The sequence below is a fragment of the Tachysurus fulvidraco genome, chromosome 10, assembly GCF_022655615.1.
Source record: "Tachysurus fulvidraco isolate hzauxx_2018 chromosome 10, HZAU_PFXX_2.0, whole genome shotgun sequence".
In the NCBI taxonomy this organism is placed as follows: Eukaryota; Metazoa; Chordata; class Actinopteri; order Siluriformes; family Bagridae; genus Tachysurus; species Tachysurus fulvidraco.
The window spans coordinates 3,213,471-3,236,205 of NC_062527.1; the positions used below are offsets into that span (position 1 = coordinate 3,213,471).

Sequence of the window (22,735 nt, forward strand, 5' to 3'; positions counted from 1 at the left end):
TGTGATGGTCAGATGTCCAGAAACTTTTGGCTAGATCCAGTAGTGCGTATTTACCATAAGCCTACAATGAGATGTGTGTAACTGTGGATGTCTTTGAAACTTGAAGTAAATGTTGTAGTTGTAATCAATCTATGACTTGTATGCAGGCTGAGGAGCATCTAAACATGGCGCTACAGCTTAACAAACACGACATGACTTACATGATGCTGGGAAAGCTCTACCTGTTACAGGGGGACACCGAGAAGGCCATCGAGATCTACAAGAGCGCAGTGGAGTAAGTGTGTTACAGACGCCGTTAGTGTTGCCAGTGTGCAGATATTCATTTCTCCCCATCTCGACCCAAATCATTTCATATCTCCGAGCCTCGATTCTCTGGCTAAGAAGACTCGCGTTCAAAGGCGCTCTGTGATGAGAGCAACCTCTGATGCTCCTTAGAGTTTCGCAGCAAGCGGTGGCGGCAGACACTGTAGGGGAAAAAAACGGCATGCTGGGATGAGACGCAGAGCAACGACTGTAATTAATCACATTTAAAGGCTGACTGTGACACTTTTCTTTTGTTACAACCTCGATTTTTTTTTTTTTTTTTTTGCAAACCTCCCTTAAGCAAAGAACATTTTTAAAAGCTTCGAGTCAAGACTCTTTAAAGATCAGAGTCACGTCTTAAAAAGATTTGGCGGATACGGCTACAAAACGAATCGGTGCTATTTAGCGCCCTGGTGAACGCTATTTGATTAGGAGTGTTTATTTTTTTGCAGAACTAAGGAAAGAACTCCTGCACAGATATCAGAGGAATTGTAGGAGAGTAAATATGTGGAGGCAGTGGAGCTGCTGCAAGCACAGCGTGTGTCCTCGTCTTTACCATAGCCCTCCTGTAGTGCGGCTGAATTAGTAATGTCGACGTACTTTAATGAGCGGCGCCGGGCTTCTCCCGGAGCAAGAAACCTCGCTTCCGCTCATTTCCACCAGAGATGGAAGAAAGAGACGTACTCCCTCTGTTCTTCCTCTGAGCCAATATGAATAACGAACAGCTTGCTGGGATGAGCTACACTAAGATGAGAAAGTGGAAGACAAATATGATGCTGCCAGGGAAGAAGTTGTTGAAGAACGTGTTGGTTGTTGTGGAGCGAGACAGGTTGCAGTAACAAGTAGAGGTCTTCACAGGTCCACTTAGATCCGAAAACCCGAGGTCCGACCCGAGACCTGAGCGGGTTCGGGTCTAAAAGTTTCACGTGTGCCTCGGACACGGGTCGGGTATAATAATAGCGGCGTCGGGTCTCGGGTAATTTAAAATGAATGCGTTTTTACCGAACAGACCCGAGAAGACCCGAACTACTGTATCTCGTGTGTGCATCGACTCGAGTCCTTTTCCAACCTCTCCTCTGTTTGCCAAGACCGCTTGTGACATGTGGCTGGTGACGTGTGGCTGGTGTTAAGCTAATTTTCGTTGAAACAGACCTGTCAATCAATTTTGAATCCACGCTGTAGCGGTTACTTTAGTGTAGAGTTACGCAACATTCGGGTCCAGTTGGGTAAAAAAATCATGCCGTCTGGTCGGACTCGGGTCTGTTTTTTTCGGGTTTGTCTCGGGTCGGGTCTTTCTTTAAAAAAAATAAAATTATGCACGTCTGGTTCGGGCAAAAAGTGATTCGGGTCACTTCGGGTCGGGTACATTTCTGTAGACCCGAGAAGACCTCTAGTAACAACCTCGATGTTCCTGGCAAAATATTTAGGTTAGAAATATTAGATGGAGTATAAGAATTTTCATATCAGTTTAGATTTTTCTTGCCTCTTTCATTTATTGTGATGAGGACAAAATAGGGGTTAGTTAAATGTCCACAGAAGAGGTGAGCCATTTTTTAAAGATAGTTTAGTTCGATTGAGTTTTATTTCTAAAGCGCTTTTAACGACGGACATCATCTCGAAGCAGCTTTACCGAACATAAAACGTTTATGTAAATTTATTCGTATTTATCCTTAATGAGTAAGCATTAAGGATAAAGAAAGAAAGAAAGAAAGGAACACCTCCTTTAGATGGTGTGAGGAAGAAACCTTGAAAGGAACTGGACTCTAGGGAACCCGTCCTCGTTTGGGTGACGCCAGAGAGTGTGATTATTTATAAATAATGTCCTTTCTTCAGTCAGATACAGTCGGTCGGAGTCGTGTAACCAGGAGCTCCTGAGCAACTCATAAATTAGCTCATCATCCGAGTTCATTATTGATTCAACACCAACTCCTCTGTGCCGAAGCCTTTAAATACTCAACGATGGAGATCCAGCATATGTAGAATCTTATTTTGTGTATTGATGAAGAAGTCGTTCTCCTCAAAGTCCTCATGGGAACCCAAACAGACCTGGTACATCTCTAGATGCCTCGGGATCAACACGAGGTTGGGTTCTTCTCTTTAAGGTCAGAATAGCAACCGATTCTGTTGTCCAGATTGTGCTTGAAAGTTCATTCCACCACTGAGGGAGAGTCTGTTTAAATGTTCTGAAAACAGAGCTAATGCGAGGTTGTGGGAGGGAACATGAACTACAAGGCAAGGAGAGCCTTGAGATGGGGGGGAGGGGTTAATACTGTTCCAGACAAGATGCATGACCATCGAGGCGTTGAATTTGATGCGGGTGGCTACAGGAAGCCAGTGGAGGGAGATGAAGGGTGGTGTTATGTGGGTCTGTTTGTACTGGTGGAAAACAAGACATGAATCATCTGAAGGGGTTTGATCGTGCTGGCTGGGAGGCCCAGGAGAAGTGGGCTGCAGTAGTCCATAGTCTAGCCTTATTTACCATTACACATGGTCTATATCTAAGTATATATACTGTGTGTATTGTTATTTATTACACACTTGAAGAAGAATTATCCACTGAACAGTTGTGAATCTGTGTTGTAGGTTTTCCCCAGAGAACACGGAGCTGCTGACCACACTGGGGCTCTTGTATATGCAGGTCAGGTTCAAGAGGCAGTCTGCACTTGTCTAGTCTGTTCTGTTTCGCATTCCTAACACTTTTCGCATTACTTCTTAGCTTGGGAAATATCAGAGGGCCTTCGAACATCTTGGAAACGCTTTGACATATGACCCAAACAATTACAAGGTCAGTAAATGTTCCATTTCGATGTATACGCCTCGCCTTTGAAGTGATGTACTCAGTAGGTGTGTGTTTTCACCCCCAGGCCATTTTGGCAGCAGGAAGTATGATGCAGACACACGGGGATTACGATGTGGCCATGAATAAATATCGTGTGGCAGCTTTCACTGTGCCCGAGAGCCCCCAGCTCTGGAATAACATAGGCATGTGCTTCTTCGGCAAGAAGAAATATGTCGCCGTGAGCTTCAGAGTTTTTCACCTTATGTTTTTTTTTTTTATTCTAATACACCACACTTTTATTTTCTCACTTTTGGTCTGCTTTTTTTTCCCTCCTCCTTTCTGTTTCTCAGGCTATAAGCTGTCTGAAGAGAGCAAACTATCTGTCTCCGTTTGATTGGAAGGTCTTGTACAATCTGGGTCTGGTGCATCTCACAATGCAGCAGTACGCCTCAGCCTTCCACTTCCTCAGCGCTGCTATTAACCTGAACCCACGCATGGGGGAGCTCTACATGCTTCTCGCTGGTATTTTCACCTTTTTTCTTTTCGTTTCTTAACCTAACAGAGTAAAAAAAAATCTAATTGTGTTAATGTAGTTCAGGTCAAATTAACCTAAAGCTTACTGTCATACACTTCATATACACAGTAAATGCCAGTCATTATGCAACATAAGACCACACAAGGCTTTGGCGAGCCTGTGCTCACTGTAACCCCAGATTCCCGTAGTCTCGATGTTCGTTGTGTTTGAGAACGGCTTCCTGTTCACTACGGTTGTAAAGGGCAGCATTTCGCACATCCGAGCTGGCAGGAAAGCTACGGTAAATCTATTTGAAATGATCACAGCCCTCAGGAAGAAGATGTTTTACTTGTTGTTTCCAGTGATGTTGCTGTACCTCCTCCTGAATGGCTGAAGGATAAACAGGTCGCTGCTTGATGGGATGGATCTTTAATAATACTCGGACCTCACCACAGGCAGAGCGAGTTGATGTGGATGTGATAGCCTAGTGGTTAAGGTGTTAATCGGAAGGTTGTGATTACGAATCCCATGTCCACCAGGCTGACACTGCTGAACAAAGGCCCCAATTGCTTAGTTGTATAAAATGTAAGTCGCTCTGGATAAGGGCGTCTGCTCAATGCTGGAAATGTAATTGAGTCCAGCTCTCGTAGGTGGGTCCCGAGGATTTTACAATCTTTTGCAACATTTCCTTGTCAGCCTGATATCATGCAATATGTTGTGCTGTTATGCTTTCAATTAGAGGTCTTCACGGGTCCACTTAGATCCGAAAACCCGAGGTCTGACCCGAGCGGGTTAGGGTCTGAAAGTTTCACATGTACCTCAGACACAGGGTGGGGTATAATAATAATAATAGCGGCATCGGGTCTCGGGTAATTTAAAATGAATGTGTTTTTACCGAACAGATCCGAGAAGACACGAACTACTGTATCTCGCGTGTGTGTATCAACTCGAGTCCTTTTCCAACCGCTCCTCTGTTTGCCAAGACCGCTTGCGAAATCGTGTTGCTGGTGGTAAGCTAATTTTCGTTGAAACAGACCCGTCAATCAATTTTGAATCCACGCTGTAGCGTTTACTTTTCTGTCTGACTGGTGCGTGCAGGGCTGCATCGGTGTGTTCAACATTCGGGTACAGTCGGGTTAAAAAAAATTGGCAACCGGTCGGGTCGGAATCGGGCCTGATTTTTTTGGGTTTGTCTCAGGTCGGGTCTTTCTTAAAAAATAAAAATAAAAAATTATGCACATCAGGTTTGGGTAAAAAGTGATTCGGGTCACATTGGGTCGGGTACATTTCGGGTACAGACCCGGGAAGACCTCTACTTTCAATGGTACAATGGTACAGTAGAAGTACGCTTGCATTTTATCGAGTAAACCAGATCTTTTGAGTGTCCTCAGATAATATAGGCCTGGGCCTTACTGGGCCTTTCCCACTACTGTGGAGATGTGAGTGGACTAGTGGACTAGCTGAGATCCTTTTACTCCCAGAAACTTAAAACACTTAATGACCCTCTCCACTGCATCTTCATTTTACGCTACTCAAGTAACCACTCTTTACAACCATGGTCAACAGAAAGGCATCCCACAAAGCATAGCACGTTGAGCTCTAAGTGTGGATTAGCTACAGCAGCAGAAGACCACAATGTGTTCTCCGTCTGTCAGCCAGGAACAGGACTCACCAGGGACTGAAAACTATTTTACCTTGAGGTAGACGGGGTACGACGTACAGTAGACAGCTGAAAGTATCCATAACCTATTAATTTGAGAGATTTTTCTACAACTTCCCCATAGTCTTGTTTTGTGCTATAAATACACGTCTTGTGTAATATTTGTTCACGTCTTGATTTGTCCCAGTTGCCCTGACCAATCTGGACGATGTAGAAAACGCACGCAGGTCGTACGAACAAGCTGTTCTGCTCGACGAGTAAGTCTTCTAAAAACTTTCTAAACAACTGCGGCTGATCTCCACATGCTAACCGAAGGTGACTTACCGTCTCTGTTTTTACTTCGGTTTATCTCCTCCAGGTCCAACCCTCTGGTGAATCTGAATTTTGCAGTGTTGTTGTATAATCAGGGAGACAAGAAGGCAGCACTGCAGCAGTATCAGGAGATGGAGAAAAAAGTCAACATGCTGATGGAGCGCAACAGCAACACAGAGTTCGACCCTGAGGTAAAACCTCACTACACAAACACAGACTGGAGATGAGATGATAGAATGTCCCTCAAACAAGCAGCTAGAAAGCCTTTACTTTCACCTAAAATAAAATGAGTTTTTAATAATAATAATAATAATAATAAGTGTTTAGTATTTAATAAGAAATGCTATTTAGGAATATCTTTGTTTATTTTTCACCGTATTCAAATAGTTTATCCTCTGTATCTCATTAATCCGATCATGTTAGTCAGCTAATATTAACCATAGGTAAGTGCTAGCTCAGTGGTTAAGGCACAGGACTAGTGATTGGAAGGTTGCGTGTTCGAATTCCCAGGACCACAAGGCTACCACTGCTGGGCCCTTGATCAAGGCCCTTAACCCCCAATTGCTGTATGAATGAGATAAATGAGGCAAGTTGCTCTGGATAAAAAGCGTCTACCAAATGGCGTAAATGTAAGCATCAGGCCTGAGACACTACAGATTCACCCATCATCTAATCCTGTATTGACTTACCAGTATAATTAGGCAGCCCTTGGCATTACTTAACCCCCTGTTAAAGCAGGGTGTGTAATGGTGCGAATATTCACTACCACATCCATTATCTGTTCTAAAGGCACTCGTTTTCTCCACAGATCGTCGAGATGGCTCATAAAATGGGTGCAGCCCTTCAGGCTGGGGAAAATTTATTCTGGTCAAAACCAGGCAAAGAATCCAAAAGCAGCCAGCGCTCGTCTTTCAGCAAGATGTCCTCTTCCCAGCAGCCCCTGGGCTCCAATCAGGCCCTGGGCCAGGCCATGTCATCAGCTGCAGGCTATAGTAAAAGCATACAGCTGGCTGCAGGTACACAATTCTGCATACTTTGTGTTTTTAAAACGAACCCGAGTCTGTCCTTTTGTGAGTTGGACAGGTTTCATGTCTCACATTTATTTATTAGCTTTAAGATTTAAAGTGGTTCGTCGACCCGAGGTGAATTTACAAGCTTGAAGTAATATTAGGACTATGTACTAGCACCAGTAACACACTTCATGTGTTGTGTGTTCTTATAAGAATTTATGTGATGTGTAACACAAGGTTCAAAAACTAATTCCAATGAAACACCAAGTGACACTGTTGAACGATTACCAATTTAAAAAACGTAACTATTTCAGATATCAGCCAGTGATTTTCTTATGTTTCTGAATCTGTGAGATCAAAAATGAGAACCGTAACAAGCACTAACAGAGGCGCACGCTGCCGTGCGCATGCTTCATTTTTATCAGAGATGACACCATCATTAGGGTCATGATGTGCTTTGCTGCTTTCAGGTTCCGTCCATCCTTAACGTTTTTATTCCCTGTGCAGAGCCAGATGTGGAGAGTGCACCAGCACCTCCGTCTGAACCTCCAGGAGCGGCTCAACATGATGGTGAGGATGCAGATCTTCACAAATCCAAGGAGAAGAAGAAGAGCAAACCCAGAGCAATGGCAGAGTAGAGCTTCCCATGCATAGACAAATGCTAACCGCTGCAGTGTGTGCGAGCTTTATATAGTACGTGTCCTATAGTGTATTTATTTTTTTAGGCACGAGGTTTGTACAGTTTTTACGTTACGATTGTTTTTTTCCCCCCTTATGTATATGAACAGGTCACTCAGTGAATACAGAGATAGTACAGGAGCAGCTCAGGAATGATTTGATTTTTAAGCACATGAACAGTAAGAGGGTTTTAATATTATACAGAATCATACGGTACATTGTTCTATGATAGAGACTTTATTGACCTTTGTATCTGAGCTAAGTTAAAAATAAACAAGTTCTGCTATTTGCATTACATTTCTTTACAAAAAGAACAATAAGATCGTAGATTCCGGCTAAACAGATTTTATCGATATAAAAATATCATTAAAAGTCTCTAATTTTACTAAATATTCCTGTTATCTTAACCGCCATTTAATGCTTAAGACTTGCATAATGTGTACAAACTGTCTGTTCTCAAACGAATGCTCTGTGTGCCACAATATTATGGAGTCATTTTAAAGAAACAAACAAACAAACAAAAAAAAATTACATTACAAAAGACAGAAAAGCATCAAGTTAAATATCTCAATATGGTAACTATAGAAACAGAGCCAAAGACAAAGAAGAATATTTGCATGACAACCGGTTGAATTTCATAATCCGGTGATATGTGCAGCTTTTGGAAATCATCAGTCCAATGAGAAACGACAAGCAATGACCTTACAATTCTTAAGTCTGTTCACTTCTGCCCCTTTTCCACCGAGGCAGTTTGAGTGCTGGGTCGGAGCCAGAGCCTAATTTAGAACCAGTTCTTTCTTTTTTTGACACCCAAAGCACGGGCTTTGAACCAGGAAAAGTGGTTAAGTAGCACCAAAACGTTTCTGGTCTAGACTTGTGTCAGAGGCTGGGGGCGGGGCTACTGTTAGCACCTTTGATAATGTACCTTAAGTATACTAATGTTTAATACACTTTTACTTTACCGCAATATAATCAGTTATCAGTTATCAGCACACATGATCGTAATGATGCTAAGGCTAACTGTTTTCTGGTGTTAATGATAAAATAACGTTAAGCACAACCTCCGTTTATACAGATTACATGGAGTCGCACGTACACATTTAATTCGCCGCGTTTGGATGCCAATGTAGGTTCGCAAAGCCATGAGCATTTACAGTAAAGCAACATCTGCCATTGTTGATGTTGTTTGTCGCTGCTGCGCTAACGTTGCTGGGAAACGTGACACGTATACAGTGACGTCACACTCGGCTCTGTGATGGCTCTCTAGCCGATGGAAAGGCAAACCGGTTCTTAGAACTTTCACCAGTGGAACCAACTTTGAACCAGCACCAGAACTAGCTCTGATCCAGCACCCGGTTCTTTTTGGTGGAAAAGGGATATAACAGTAGCAGCTTTATGGCATCTAATTCGTCGTCACCAACAGACCGGCGAACCATCCAGCACTGAACTAAACTGATCATCCTTCCCCGTCCACCTCCCCATCATTCGCCTCTCACAGCTGGCCCACACGACGCATCGTTTTACTGCATCAGAGAGACTCTTGCTTTCTTATTAGACAAGAAATGTGTCAACTCAAAACTTTTCAAGTCTCATCATGCATAAAAGATGCCAGTTGCTGACGGCAGGACTGTGAAACAATTTGACAACTAGAACCAAGATACCGAATCATTTCAACACTATGTATGTACAGACATGGTTTGATTTATGCTCTATAAAAATAAGACTAGTACAGGACATGACTAAACAAGTAGGTAACGTTCCCTTATTTCCTTTTTAACCATTCAGTAGAAGAAGAGGCAGGATTTCTTGACTTAATCGAGTAAAATGAATCATGCTGAGGAGGAAGTGGGTGCTGGTTTCCTTTCGAACATTTTTGAACAGTTTTAATCTATGCTACCGGTCGAAAGTTTAAACGAGCTGGATCGGATATATAGATAATTATTTTAGACATTCTAATAAAGTTTACAGCTAAAACATGTGAGAGTTGTACATAATGAAGTTAATGCCCCTGTTTACATTACATTTTCATAAGTAGATTTTACTTAACATTAAAGTAAACGTAGGTTTTACTAAATTAGTACATTTTAGGAGAAGAATCTTGAAGCTTGGTGAATTCAGGGAAAAGCCTTCTGGGTGAAGCTCCTTCATGAAGCTTCATAAGGAATAAAGTTAGTTATTTATAATGAGTTAAATGCAGTTTTTATTTATTTATTTAGCTTTTCTCGGTTAGTGTGTTGTTTCCAAATATCTATGTACTTGTTACTATAAAGGGTGTCAAAACTTTTGCCAAATTTGAGAATTTGTTAGTTTTAACTACCAGCATTAGCGTGATTAGGCCAGAAGACTGTGCCGAACTTAAACTAGTTGAGGAAGGAGTAAATGATAGGATTGTTTTGAGGGCAGAATGCAGATAAGCCCTAAATGCATAGCTACTTATGCATGACAGTTTTGGTTAGTTTCTGGTTTTGGTTAAGGCATTTTATTTCATTGGGGGGCCTTTGGGATTCTCGAGGCTTTTTTATTTCCATTATATAGCAGCTCAGTGATTCTGCTCCTTGCACATAAATAGGTCTCTGTCTTAGTAGTCAATAGAGCCAAGGAGTGTGGAGGAAGGGGAAGAAAAAAAAAAATCAGAACATCATTTTCTACTCAGTGCAATAATATGGTCTCAAGTAAGACAGTACAGTACTCACCAAACAGATTAAGACTACGCACTGAGTTTGTATAAGACAACGTGAGGATAAAGTCTCATTCCTGTACCTATGATAAACACCCTCTCCTCATCCGTTTTGTCACGTTAAGGTCTAAAGGAATGGAGGAGCACCTACAGGAACATCTATCCAGCTGGTTAGATGCTTTGCAGGCATGGTATCAAGAGCATAGTAATGTTTAAGACATTGTTATTGGCCCTCAGTTCACGTTTAGTCAGAGTGGGGAACAATCTCCGAGTAGACGAGTCCCTCTGCTGAGATTGCGTCCCCCAGCCCTACTGTCCTCAGTGGCTGTTTGCATACGAGTACTGGACTGAGATGGAAGGACACGTTCCCCCTTCTCCACACAGTCACCGGATTGGACGGGTCCAAAACTAAGCCCTCTTTCGGTTCTGAGAAAGAGCTGTAGAAGCTAAGCGGAGCCTTGAGCTCCACCTTACTGACGTCCACAGCCTGTAATCCACACGCCTGAGAGCTAGCGACGCGAGCCCCGGCCGCTACGGCTCCGCGCTGGTTCCCCCAGTGGCCGTCCACTGTGGCCAGCACATGATAAGCCAGAGTGTGGAAGTGGATGCGTGTTAAATGGGCTTCAGAGTCCAGGTCGGCTCGGCCGTGCTGCTCCAGGATCCAGAGGAGGATATCGGAGACACGGCCGACGTCAGGAATGCCGTTCCATGAGCGGAGATCAGAGTGAGGACCTTCACCAGCCTGAGACAGGAAAAGCAGCTCCTGTTCGTTCAGGCCGATCGAGTCCACCATGGGCAAGACCTGCTAACGAAAGTGTACACAATACTGAATGTGGTACATATGCTTTTCAGCTACAGAAGGTGTATCACTAAACAGTCTGTGGTACTGTACTGTACAAGCCTTAGGAAGGTTGCACTGATGAGAAGGTCCACCAATCTTTCACTGCAGGGCCCCTGAGCAAGGCCCTTAACCCTTAACCGCTCAGTTGTATAAATTGAGAAAAGTCATCTTCCAAATACCATAAATGCAAAAGGTAAGCAATGTCATATGTAATCACACTGCCTGTATGTAATGAAATGGCCTTTGATAAGATAAAGGACATGATATTTAAACATTATCATATGGTAGTCTTAAATCCTCACCTCTACAGACACAAGAGGTCCAGTGTCCATTCGTACAATGATTTTAATTGGGATGCCGAAGATAATTGATATAAAAATAAATCTGTATTCCAAAATTAATAAAAATGCGTGATGTGTTTCTCGGCTGGTTACAAATTCTCCAGTTGCTAAAAAAAGCTCCTTTAGACTTAAAGGCTTCCATCAAGTCTTGGGTGGATCATGAAATACAGATCAGGCATGTAGGAAGGTCAGAAGGGGACATGTGGTAAACATATACATTTACCTCCTTCGTGATGATGCTCATGTAATGTCGATCAGTCATACTGGCCAGCTCCAGATGGATGGGTGCCTCATTGCGAATATCGGAGATGGTGACAGCAAACTGTAGGAGATTAAATTATTTATTTATTTATTTATTTTTTTTGATCAGACACACACAGACTTATCTGAAGAGCCCAAAACTGTGCAGTGTTTTGTGTACTCTGTAAAACAAAATATAGGCAGGAAGAACTTTGCTGATAGCGATATTCATTACCTCTTTCAGAGTTCTACCTCTTCTGACATGCGTGCTGCCTCAAAGCGTCTATAGCTCAAAAGGTTAGTGATGGAGGAAAATGACACCTTACAAGTTCTGATCTACTTTTCTTACAATACAGTACAGATATCTGTACTTACTGTACAGATATTGCAGTGGTCATTACTAGAAAATACATGGAATTAAAAGCCTGTATTGGAATTTGTCTCATAACCTAGCTTAAAGGTGCAGTGCACGATGTTTGAAAGCCAATGTTGACATTTGAAGATTCAAAAACAAACTCACCCCTAACCCAAATGGGTCCCACCCCTGTTTTCTCCAGCGCTGGAAAGCTGATCCGATATTAACACGGTTCGTGCTTCTTGCCATATCGTGAGCCTTTTTTTTTGCTTTTCATTTTTATCCGCCATGTCAATGTTTCAAACGCTTTCTGCTCATGTCAGACATGCACACTGAACACTCTCTCCGCCGCATATTGACAAGACACGCCCCTTTATGCTCATTGGCTACACGTTTGTTTTGTCTGTCGGCCCGACTCGGTTTTCAAACATTGTTTGAAACATTACTCTTATCGGATAGATAATATGACAAAAACAGGGTATTTTTAAATCATATATATACACAGTATTTTCCGCACTATAAGCCTAAAAGCCTTAAATTTTCTCAAAAATTGGCCATGCGCTTAATGATCCGGTGTGCCTTATGTGTGCACCGAGTTCCAAAAATCTGTAAAAATGTTGTGCGACATTGGTAAGCGCTCCGCTTGAGTGACTGTCGGACCATTTCTCACTGACACAGGGACGTAATACATACACTACGTACGCTGGCAGCGTTAAACCAAACAGAGAACATTATGTAATACGTACAGTACGTACGTACGCTTACCTCCTCCATGCCTCCGGTAGGTATACTACCGGTATGTTGCAAAACAACATTTGTTTCTTCTTAACCATTATGCGCTATACACTACAGTCCAGTAGGTGGCGGTAAATGCACCTTAAGTTGGTTTGCCATCCGCCAATAAAAATCAGATGCTTACGAGGCACAATACAAACTACAGGCTTAAATAAAGTAAATTAAGTAAATAGGGTAAGTAAATGGGAATAGAGCAGCTGAAAGAATTCAACATCGATGAATCTATGGTTCGGAAATGGAGGAAGCAAGAAAATGTACTGCGCCAAGTTAAGAAAACACAGTAGATAAGGACTTTGATGGATTTGTGGGAGAAGATTGATTTAAAAAAGTGTGTGTGTTGTTAAATAGTATAATAAAGTAAACTCACTGTTTTGCTTCTGTTACCTTTTTTTGTAGATCGGATGTTTTAGCATGCGCCTTATAATCCGGTGCGCCTTATAATCCGGTGCGCCTTATGTATGGGTTAAGTACAAAAATAGACCCCGTAATTGAGACTGCGCCTTATAATCCTGTGCGCCTTATGGTGCGGAAAATACTGTAGTAGGATGTCCGAGCTCACCTCTTTGATTCTTTCCTCCCAGAGCTCACGGCCCATTCCTTCCATCATGTGGATTCCTGACAGAACCACCAGTCCAGGCTGGAACTCCTCCAGGCTGGCCACAAAGGTCTCCAACGTGCTCATTTTCCCATTGGACACATCGTGAGAGAAGATAAAGCGATTTGCTTGAGGGGCCTGACTCGAACCCCACCGCTCCCCTAAACGTAAACACATGCAAAGAGCTTACTTCGGCTGCTTCAGTCTCATTAACAAAAGCATCGTTGTGCTGATGGCACACTGTATGCGTTCATTAATAAGTTTAAAGTCATTTTTGTTGTGAGAAACACTGATGCATTATCTGTAGTAGATCCTTCTACATCTACGGTCATGCACGTAGGGAAAGTGGAATCTATCCTGACCTGCCTTGTACTCAAGGATGAGGTGAAACTCATCAGTTTCCTGAAGTGATTGTGGTGGAACTACTATCTGCTCATCCAGCAATTCATGCAGCCTTGGCCCAATTGGGCCACATAATAGAACCTACAGGGGAAAATTTATTTTTACTCAATAAGCTGTCTTATAGCATGAACAAGAATGTGTAACATGACAGAATAATCAGATGAAGGACCGAAAAGCACGCTAATCAGAATTTACAGAAATGCAGATACTGTATGAACTCACCACCAGCTCGGGGTAAGAGGCGAGTTTCTGGCCAATCAGAGCAGCATTTCCTCCCACGTATACCTACAAGAGACCAGAAATGCAGAAAGTACTGATTATGAAATATCCACCAACATTATTGGAACAGCAAGGCCAATCCTTTGATTTTGCTATACACTGAAGGTATATGGCAGCGGTGTCATATCTTATCCACAAAGGGCCGGTGTGGGTGGGTGCAGGTTTTCATCCCAACCAAGCAGAAGCCACACCTGATTCCACCTGTTTAATCAGTTGTTCTTGGCTTTTAGTAGACTCTGGTGTGGCTTCTGCTTGGTTGGAATGAAACCCTGCACTCACACCGGCCCTTTGTGGATAAGATTGGAACAGCGCTGGTATAAAGGATGAATTAGACAATATTTCAGAATTTCAGCTTTAATTTCTTAATATCTATCTAAATATTGCACCTTTTGTTTAACCCTCTGGAGTCGATAAACACGCATACGTGTTTTGTGGCATAATCTCCTGTTAAGGCCAAAAAAAGAACTTAAATTACACTTTCGGTTTCGATCGTACGGATAAGAGCAATACATCGATCGAATCTGTAAAGGGTCTACTTTTATTTGTATACACACATAACAACAACAAAACACTGTGCTTTTGTAGAATAAAGAAAATAAACAGAGTGCGTTCTCTGCCATCTCGGTCTTGGTCAACACTCTTCACAGACACATAAATGTCTACTTTTAAATAAACAAATTCAAGTCAAAAACAAATAATCTATTTTTATGTAATCCGTAAGAAAGTAAGGAGTGGTCCGGTTTCTCCTGTTTCGCCTAAGTATAGCTAACGTGTTCCCGCCTCCCTCTGAGCGCGCTGTTCATATGGAAATGAACCGAGGTGATTCAGGTAATCACGTACATGCCCCCGGTGACACAGGAATGACTCAGTACATGAAAACCAGACCTCTGTGCTTTGCAAAGCAAAGCAAAGCAAAGCAAGGTAAGAGGCAGGACACTCCTTGGAAATGCCAGGCATGTGATGTTCACTTGTGTGTTCAGCTGAAAAGAAACTGTTTCCTAGAGTACCACAAAGATGTATAACTGTATAATTCTGGATGCAATATGACAGTAGATTAGTGGGCTTCTACAAACCGTACACCCTTTTTTTTTATCTCGCACTCACACTTTTTTGTTGTTGCACAGTTTTGCCCTGATTGTGTCTTCTGTGTTATTACTAACTTCTAAAGTGATTTTGTGTGATAGTTAAATATTCTAAATACAAACAAAAAATATAGACATTTATTTTGTCCTCACATTCTTTCTTGTAACTCATCTCTGTCACACACCTGCCTGAAAAGCTCATTATGCAGGCCTTTGTCTTCTCAGGTGTGAATCAGACTAATATTCATGATAGTTGACGCCTACTCGCATATGCCCTTTACAAACAAAAAGTGTCTTAGAAGATCTAAATCAATATATTGTTTTCTGTGAGCGAGTAAACAAGATGATTTTCACATTATTTTGAAGCAAAAACTCTAGGCTACAAGATCCAGTTCTCAAAAGTCCTGTGAACCAATGTTTCATTTTTCACTAACCACGCATAAACATTGTTTTCTCAAAAACACAATCATGCACATACATGCTGCTCACATATTACTGTAGTCCAGTTTGTGCTGATTACAGTCATATTAGTCTTTAGCCATTTATATCTTCATAAGCAACTGAAAAAAACACAAATGTCAGGGTATGACAAAACTTCTAAAGCCCTAAAAATACCCTTAGACCACAGAGGGTTAAACCCAATCATGTCTGACAGGTGGGTTGTTTGTTTGTTTGTTTGTTTCTTCCCAAGACGTGTTAAACTGGTTGTTTAGACAGTTAATAACTCTGAATGTATACTTTTGATTTAAAGCCTGATTTCACCTGAGAAGACATTCTGAATCTGAGATCAATCAGAGCTATTGCACGGACACTGGGCACAGACGTTGAACAGGTCAGCCAAGCAAAACATCAGCAGTTCATCATAAAATACATCGTGCTCACGATTCAAAACATACAAGCTCGAATGTGAAGCACAGTGGAGGTACTGTAGTGTCATGGCTTTGGCTTGCATGACTGCATTTGGAATGGTCTCAATAATCTTTCATGCTAACTTAACTTACGACGGATGGTGGCAGCCGTACGAAGTCTGCAGAAACATTCGGTCTGCCAATTTACAAAAAAAAAAAAAAAACAGCCGGTCTAGAAGGTTTTAGAATGACCAAGTCTCTAGAGCTTAAAACATAGTTGAGCAGCATTTCATCTCCTGAAGAAGAGGTTAAAGAAACAAAACCCCTTAAAACAAGCATCAACTGTACAAAGCTGCAGTACAAGCCTTCAAAAAAAGCAGAATACAACAGTCTGGTGATGTCAGTGGTTCACCTGCATGATGGTGCCATGTTCTAAGTTCTTTAACACATCTAAAAGTAAATATCAGGAAATGAAAGCTGAAAATCTGATGCAGAATCTCAATCATCTTTTGAGGTTAAACCCAAACGTATTCAGTATGTAGCCAAAAAACAAAACAAAAAAAAACAACACGCATTTGCCTTGGCGGTCCAATACTTTCGGAGCGGACTGTATCTTGTTACTGATTACCCAGAGTGCATAGTGAAGCCCTGACTCAGCCTGAGGTTCGTGTTGAGCCAATACAAATACATATGGATTAATGTTAGAGCAAGCGTGACTCGAGTCTGCTGCTGAAAATATTAATTACTGTCAACCAAGCAGAATTAAATCTGGCACAGAAACTCAATCCCCCCTGGACTCGGCCTTCATTCAATATTTAAACTGTCAGCTCTAGCGAGGGAGCACTTCCTTTACAGTTCACAAGCATGTCTATAAGCACAAGTTTTATCTAGACTTGGAACACGAGCGTCCGCATTGTGGAACGGGCTGGAGGTTTGGGTTTCACACTACACAACCATAACGAGAGGTTTGTTCAGTTACCTAAAGCAGTCCAGTTTTTGTAATAAATAAATAAATACTAGCAGACTAATATTTGCTAATAATACGCTCATACGTTTCTGATTGTTAGACATGAGGCTGGTAGATGATTGACTACTCATTGCTTTATACCTGAACCAGAAGTAGGCTATTGGTGGTGCAGTGAAAGGAGATACAGTTTAAACCCGAGTAGTTTTAGTTCATTCACACGGATCAACATCCAAAAGCAAAACAGAACAGTACAACAGTCAATGCTGATGATCGGCTGTCTCTCCAGACACTTTATGTGCTAGTCTTAAAGGTGGGGTGCACGATGTTTGAAAAATGCTTCAGAAAACCGAGTCGGACCGACTAACAAAACACACGTGTAGCCAATGAGCAGAAACTTCTCAATATGCGGCAGTTCAGTGCGTATGAGTGTTCAGTACGCACGTCTGACATTAGCAGAAAGCGATTGAAACATTGACATGGCGGTTACCTGCCGTTACCTCTGCCTCGGGTTCTAGGTGTTGAACGTCGTCTTCTGCGTTAAATGGAGATAAACCTTTCACGGTACAACACACGGTACTACAACAACACATTTGTATTACCATAGTATTACTCATTGAGTTAATTTATCGATAAAAATATCCCTCTGCCATCTGCCCCAGCAGGTTCCACAGGGTTACGTATGTACAGTATGTGTGGGGCAAAGCCATCAAAACAGGGGTGACACCCATTTGGGTTAAGGGCGTGTTTGTTTTGGTGATTTCAAATGTCAACATTGGCTTTCAGACATCGTGCACCGCACCTTTAAGTTTGTCTGCGATCCACTATTCTGCACTTACTTCCTGAATCCTTCCTCATACAGGCCTGGAATCAGCAACGAATAAGATGTGCAAAAGCTTTTCTAAAGCTAATTACAGTACTGCTGAAATGTTTGTAAGCTTGATATGAATCTGCTGTTATTTAACAGTTATTCAGTGATTTTTAAGAAGTTATTTTAAACTTAGATCCGTTCAGGTATCTGTTAAAATACCTGTGTGCGGAGTCACAAGCCCCAGGAGATTAAAACAAACAAACCAATCAATTAGTACCAAAAAAAAATAAAAACACTGTACCTGAGCACCAGGATATTCAGCAGCGGCCCTCGCGATCCTTTGGAAGATTTCTTCATCCGAGAAGAAACGTTCAGCAGCTGCACCCTTTTCCATGTAGTGAATGAAGGACTCTTTTAGATCCTCTTTGGAGTGCAACACGTCATGGTCTTGCCCGAATCCTGGGTCAAGAGCCAAAGCTTGGAGTAAGTTGACACCTGAGACCACTACGTCGATACAGGCGTTTACCCTAAGGAAGGAAAGATCGGTGCCGAGTCGCTGTTACTAAACAAGTTAAAACTATTTTGAGTCTTTTCAGTTTAGAAAATCTGCTCTAATTTTTTTTCCTTAAATAAAATCACTTCAGTTTATTGCTGTCCTACACGAGAAGCACAGAAAAGGCACCATTTGAACACTGAACACTGACATTCTAGCAAGACAATAAAGTAGATTTTGTTTATGATGATGATTTAAACCAAGACCTGCCCATCTACTCGTATGAACTGTATATTTATTTATATTTGGGACACTTACCCTACTGCTATTCGACCCCAGTGCCTTGTCGGTGCAGTGATGAGTGCGTCCCAGGCTCGGGAGATGGTTTCTTCCAGGTTTGTGGTACTATGTTCATGCTGTGAGGTGAACAGTAACTGAGGGATGGACTGGGTGATGAGATGTAACGCACGCTCCTGAAGATTGGGGTTTGTGTGATAGACGTATCCCAGTGCAAAGGCCATTAATGCCACTAGGGCAGCTTTACTCCACATTGTTCAAGCGAAGGGACTGAAAAATAACCAGACAAACATACACATGCAAACATATCACAAACCCGGATATCTGTATAGTGTTTGTAGGTACACAAAGATCAGAGATTGTACAGACTTTATTGCATACCTGAATACAGAGAACTACTTCTTACCTGGCAGCTCCATCTCCAACATCCTTCTACCAATATAACCATCTCCCTCCTCTGCACATCTCAATCTAGCCTCTCTGACCTTGTCCCCAAAACAGCCAACCTGAGCTGTCCCTCTGATGTGCTCGTTCCTAATCCTGTCCATCCTCGTCTCTCCTAAAGAGAACCTCAACATCCTCATCTCGGCTACCTCCATCTCTGCCTCATGTCGATAGATGTACTTTCTATGTCATGTAGGTAATTATGGTCTGCCACAGGAGCTGTTGATGCTGTTCTACATTGCAGTCATTGAATCTGTTCTGTGCACATCCATCACCATCTGGTTTGGAGCAGGACAGGAACAGACTGCAGCGCACAGTAAAAACAGCAGAAAAAATAATCGATGCCTCACTGCCACAAGAAGGAGAACCCGGGCAGGAAAAATCACCACTCACCCTTTACACCCTGGACTCTACCTCCTTCAGCTCCTCCCTTCTCTCAGGTGCTACAGAACTTTACCAAAACTGCCGGACACTGGAACAGTATCTTTCCCCAGACAATCACCCTGATCAACAACTCACGATTATTATATTCACTGCTCCATATCTATAAGTGCTGCATTATCAGGACTGTCAGTCATCACATCGTCCGTATACGTTACACACACTACCGCTGCTGTATGTTGTACAAAAAGCATAATATTGCACAATACTGTTACTTGCACTACCGTGCACTTCTCACACTTTATGTACATAACTGATATTTATTCTGTATTCATATTTAACACTCGTACTGCCTATGTTGTCTCACGTCATCTGTCTTGTCTCGTATAGTCCAAGCTAAATGTATAGTATAGTGTTATTTATGTCTGTACTTTTGAGAGTCACAAACAGCTGGAACCAAAACTGATTCAATTAAATTTATTTGTATAGCACTTTTAACAATTTCCTATTGTCTCAAAGCAGCTTTACAGAAGTACGGAAACAGAAGAGAGAGAAAAAGAAAGTAAATATATAATAATAATAATAATAATAAGTAGAAAAAAATAAATAAGTGAATATCAGTCGTCACATCATTCGTGTATGTTACACACACTGCTGCTGCTGCATATTGCACAATATTGTTATTTGCACTTCTTACACTTTATGTACATAACTGATCAGTCATAGATTCCGTATTCATATTAATACTCGTAATATCTATTACATTGTCTTGTATAGTCGATATTATCTTGTATAGTATAGTGTTATTTAGAGTCACAAACAGCTGGAACCAAATTCCTTGTGTGTGTCAACACACTTGGAGAATAAACCTGATTCTGATATACGATTAACATTTCAAAATTAATTTTAAAACTTAAAACTTAAGATACTATACATCTACCCCCATCCCTAACGAGCGAGCCGGAGGTGACGGCGGCGAGGAAAAACTCCCTGAGAGGACGTGAGGAAGAAACCTTGAAGCGAACCTCAATCCTTATTTAGGTGACACGTACATACACATTGCCAATAATCCTGATTCTGATTCCGAAGTCTTTTCCTCACTGCTCCGGTCTCCAACCCATACATTAGATCCCGCTCTCACTATCGTCCCCTACACCTTTCCTTTGCTTCTTGCTGACACACACGACACCCCTGACACTTTTCTCCACCTTCTCCAACCCGCTTCTTCACCTCTTTTCCACACTCCACCATCACACTGGATGGTTGACTACAAATACTGCAAACTCCTTCACCTTCTCGACCTCAGTCAGAACCCTGTGACCTCACTGTTCTACTTAATTTGAATACAGAGAAAACACTGAAGGAAAACATTATGTCACAGATCCATTGTTCACTAACTGGAAGTAACAATAGACCAAAAGAAAGTTGTTTTCTTTTGCTTTAAATGTTTTTATTCACCATTGAATCTCATACAACTTAAAATGGTGGAGTTTTAGTTGATTAGTTTATTGTATCCTATCTGTAAAGAATGTAATAAAACACCTGACTAAAAGTTTTTTTGTTTTTTATTTAAAAAACACGATTATTTCTATATCTGTTAAGGGTTTAAAACTAGTTAGTTAAGTACATATTTTTAAAAAATCCTTTATATCAAGTTGTCCCTAATGAGCAAACAAGCTGGCTAAAAGCCTCCTCACAGCTAGCGTTAGCTTGACGTTTGGCTAACTAGCTAACAATTGTAGCTAGCTAAACAAACCCAAACCTAACAAAACACCGATAATGTACGATGAACAAGGCGTTTTTATGTGTCGTGTATAAACCCCATTGCACACTGACCTGAGAGATGAGTATGAAAGCCAGAGCTGTGAATGAGGCTGGCTGCTGAATGAGCTCCGGCGCCACGTCTGAAACACGGAAGGACTCGGCAGCTTTAGTGCTTCTACGTAGCGAGACACGGTTACAAACGGATACACGCGATTTCCTCCGGTTTCCTGGCGTACTGACACTTACTGAATCACACATGGGAGAAAACTAGCTCTATAAACGTAGCCAGTTGAACAGAATTTGGAGTACAGCCAAACATGTAAACATTTATTTTATGCACGTTATTTAAATGTGTAGAATAATATCTACAGTATATATCTACACTCCCCAGTAAACATTTATTTTTATTACAGTAATAGTTTATTAATACAGTATGCAGTATATATCTATATCTATCTATATATACAGTATTATTTATATATCTAGAGTATATATCTACAGTATATATTTACACTCCTCAGTAAACATTTATTCTATGCACATTATTTATTTATTTTTTATTTAAAAAAATCTTTCAAAGATTTTTTTTTAATTATTTTTATTGCAAACAAAGTCAAATAACAATACAGACTCCCATTTTGGTTTTACATGAAAATGAGTAAAGTAAAAGAATTACAACAATAACAATAATAAAAAGGAAGTTAAAAAATAAAACCCACCCCGGGTCCTGACCCCTTTTTAATGATCGAATACAAGTCATTTTAAAATTTAAAAACCTGAAGGCCTATGAAATATGAAATACATGGTTGCCATTTATGAAAAAACTTGGAGGTATTACCTCTTATTGTGTATTTCATTTTCTCAAGCTTAATAAAAAATGCTGTATCCTTTAGCCATTGATACTGAGATGGTGGGACAGAGGATTTCAACTGAAGAAGAAGGCGACATCTGGCCAACAATGATGTAAAACTAATAACTTCTTTTTGCATACAGTTTAACTGAGATGCTTAATCTGGAAGTCCAAATATAGCAATCAATGGGCAGGGTAGTGGACATCGTATTGAAATAACCTGAACCAATAATTATATAGTCATGGACAGAAAAAAAACATGTGACTCGGGTGACATTGTGAGCTAGAGCATCTGTCACATTTGTCCTCGACATCTGGGTAAATTTGAGACAATCTATAATTAGAAAAATGCACCCTATAAATGACCTTAAACTGGATATGCACATTAATTAAATGTGTACAATAATAGTTTATTTATATATCTAAAGTATATACCTACAGTATCTACAATATATATCTACAGTATCTACAGTATATATCTACAATATATATCTACAGTATCTACTGTATATATCTACACTCCCCAGTAAACATTTATTTTATGCACATTATTTAAATGTGTACAATAATAGTTTATTTTTATTTCTGAAAAAAAAAAAATCTAAACACTGGAATCACATTTCACATTATTTTTATAAGCTTACTCATAATTCTGAGATTTGAAACATTAATTATAATTTAATTCAATACTTTATTCAATTTAAGATTGTAAGAAACTGTAAGATTTGATAACTGTGCATTATTGGATCAGATTAAATTAAATTTAAATTTATTTCTATACTGCTTTTTACAATTGACATTGTCTCAAAGCAGCTTTACAGGACATAAACATAGAAAAAAGGGTTATTATAAAGAATAATATAAAGATTAATACAATACAAAATTCAAGATTAATATTAGATATACTTAAATGTGTTTGTATTTATCCCCAATGAGTAAGTCTGAGGTGACTCAGGTGACTGTGGGGAGGAAAAACTCCCTTAGATGGTAAAGGAAGAAGCCTTAAGAGGAACCAGAGTC

The 22,735-nt window shown here is 40.8% G+C and overlaps 2 protein-coding genes across 12 annotated transcripts in view; one reads left to right on the forward strand and one right to left on the reverse strand.

The window, feature by feature from the left end:
- Nucleotides 1–7,542, forward strand: part of bbs4 (Bardet-Biedl syndrome 4) — an 11,507-nt gene extending 3,965 nt beyond the window's left edge. For 8 of the 9 annotated variants that reach the window (XM_027163857.2, XM_027163859.2, XM_027163865.2 and 5 more), the window contains 9 exons: nucleotides 147–274; nucleotides 2,887–2,941; nucleotides 3,020–3,088; nucleotides 3,168–3,320; nucleotides 3,433–3,604; nucleotides 5,444–5,513; nucleotides 5,615–5,759; nucleotides 6,377–6,584; nucleotides 7,086–7,542. In XM_027163857.2, the coding sequence (XP_027019658.1) occupies nucleotides 147–274; nucleotides 2,887–2,941; nucleotides 3,020–3,088; nucleotides 3,168–3,320; nucleotides 3,433–3,604; nucleotides 5,444–5,513; nucleotides 5,615–5,759; nucleotides 6,377–6,584; nucleotides 7,086–7,216 (1,131 nt within the window). In that variant the 3' untranslated portion in view covers nucleotides 7,217–7,542. The remainder of the gene's footprint in view (nucleotides 1–146; nucleotides 275–2,886; nucleotides 2,942–3,019; nucleotides 3,089–3,167; nucleotides 3,321–3,432; nucleotides 3,605–5,443; nucleotides 5,514–5,614; nucleotides 5,760–6,376; nucleotides 6,585–7,085) is intronic. The other variant, XR_003443245.2, reaches the window with a different exon arrangement.
- Nucleotides 7,432–21,092, reverse strand: adpgk (ADP-dependent glucokinase). Of its 3 annotated transcripts, none has more exons than XM_027163869.2 (8): nucleotides 20,938–21,092; nucleotides 18,298–18,546; nucleotides 17,788–18,013; nucleotides 13,725–13,787; nucleotides 13,463–13,583; nucleotides 13,065–13,261; nucleotides 11,339–11,437; nucleotides 7,432–10,735 (listed from the first exon to the last, which is right to left on the reverse strand). In XM_027163869.2, exons 2-8 carry the CDS (start codon nucleotides 18,528–18,530, stop codon nucleotides 10,178–10,180), a joined length of 1,497 nt encoding a protein of 498 aa, XP_027019670.1. In that variant the 5' UTR covers nucleotides 18,531–18,546; nucleotides 20,938–21,092; the 3' UTR covers nucleotides 7,432–10,177. The 3 variants fall into 3 exon arrangements, with proteins under 3 accessions (XP_027019670.1, XP_027019669.1, XP_027019671.1); XM_027163868.2 differs by having other exon boundaries at nucleotides 7,432–10,738; XM_027163870.2 differs by lacking the exons at nucleotides 13,725–13,787; nucleotides 17,788–18,013; nucleotides 18,298–18,546; nucleotides 20,938–21,092 and having other exon boundaries at nucleotides 7,432–10,738; nucleotides 13,467–13,583.
- Nucleotides 21,093–22,735: the final 1,643 nt, after the last annotated feature.

Bases quoted from the DNA above. Each gene is read 5' to 3' on its own strand.
- adpgk (XM_027163868.2), bottom strand. From the start codon at position 18,530: ATGTGGAGTAAAGCTGCCCTAGTGGCATTAATGGCCTTTGCACTGGGA. The intron at 13,788-17,787 runs GTACAGTGTTTT...GGTCTCTTGTAG, and splicing joins CTGAATATCCTGGTGCTCAG to GTATACGTGGGAGGAAATGC. The intron at 13,584-13,724 runs GTGAGTTCATAC...TTTCCCCTGTAG, and splicing joins CCTCTTACCCCGAGCTGGTG to GTTCTATTATGTGGCCCAAT.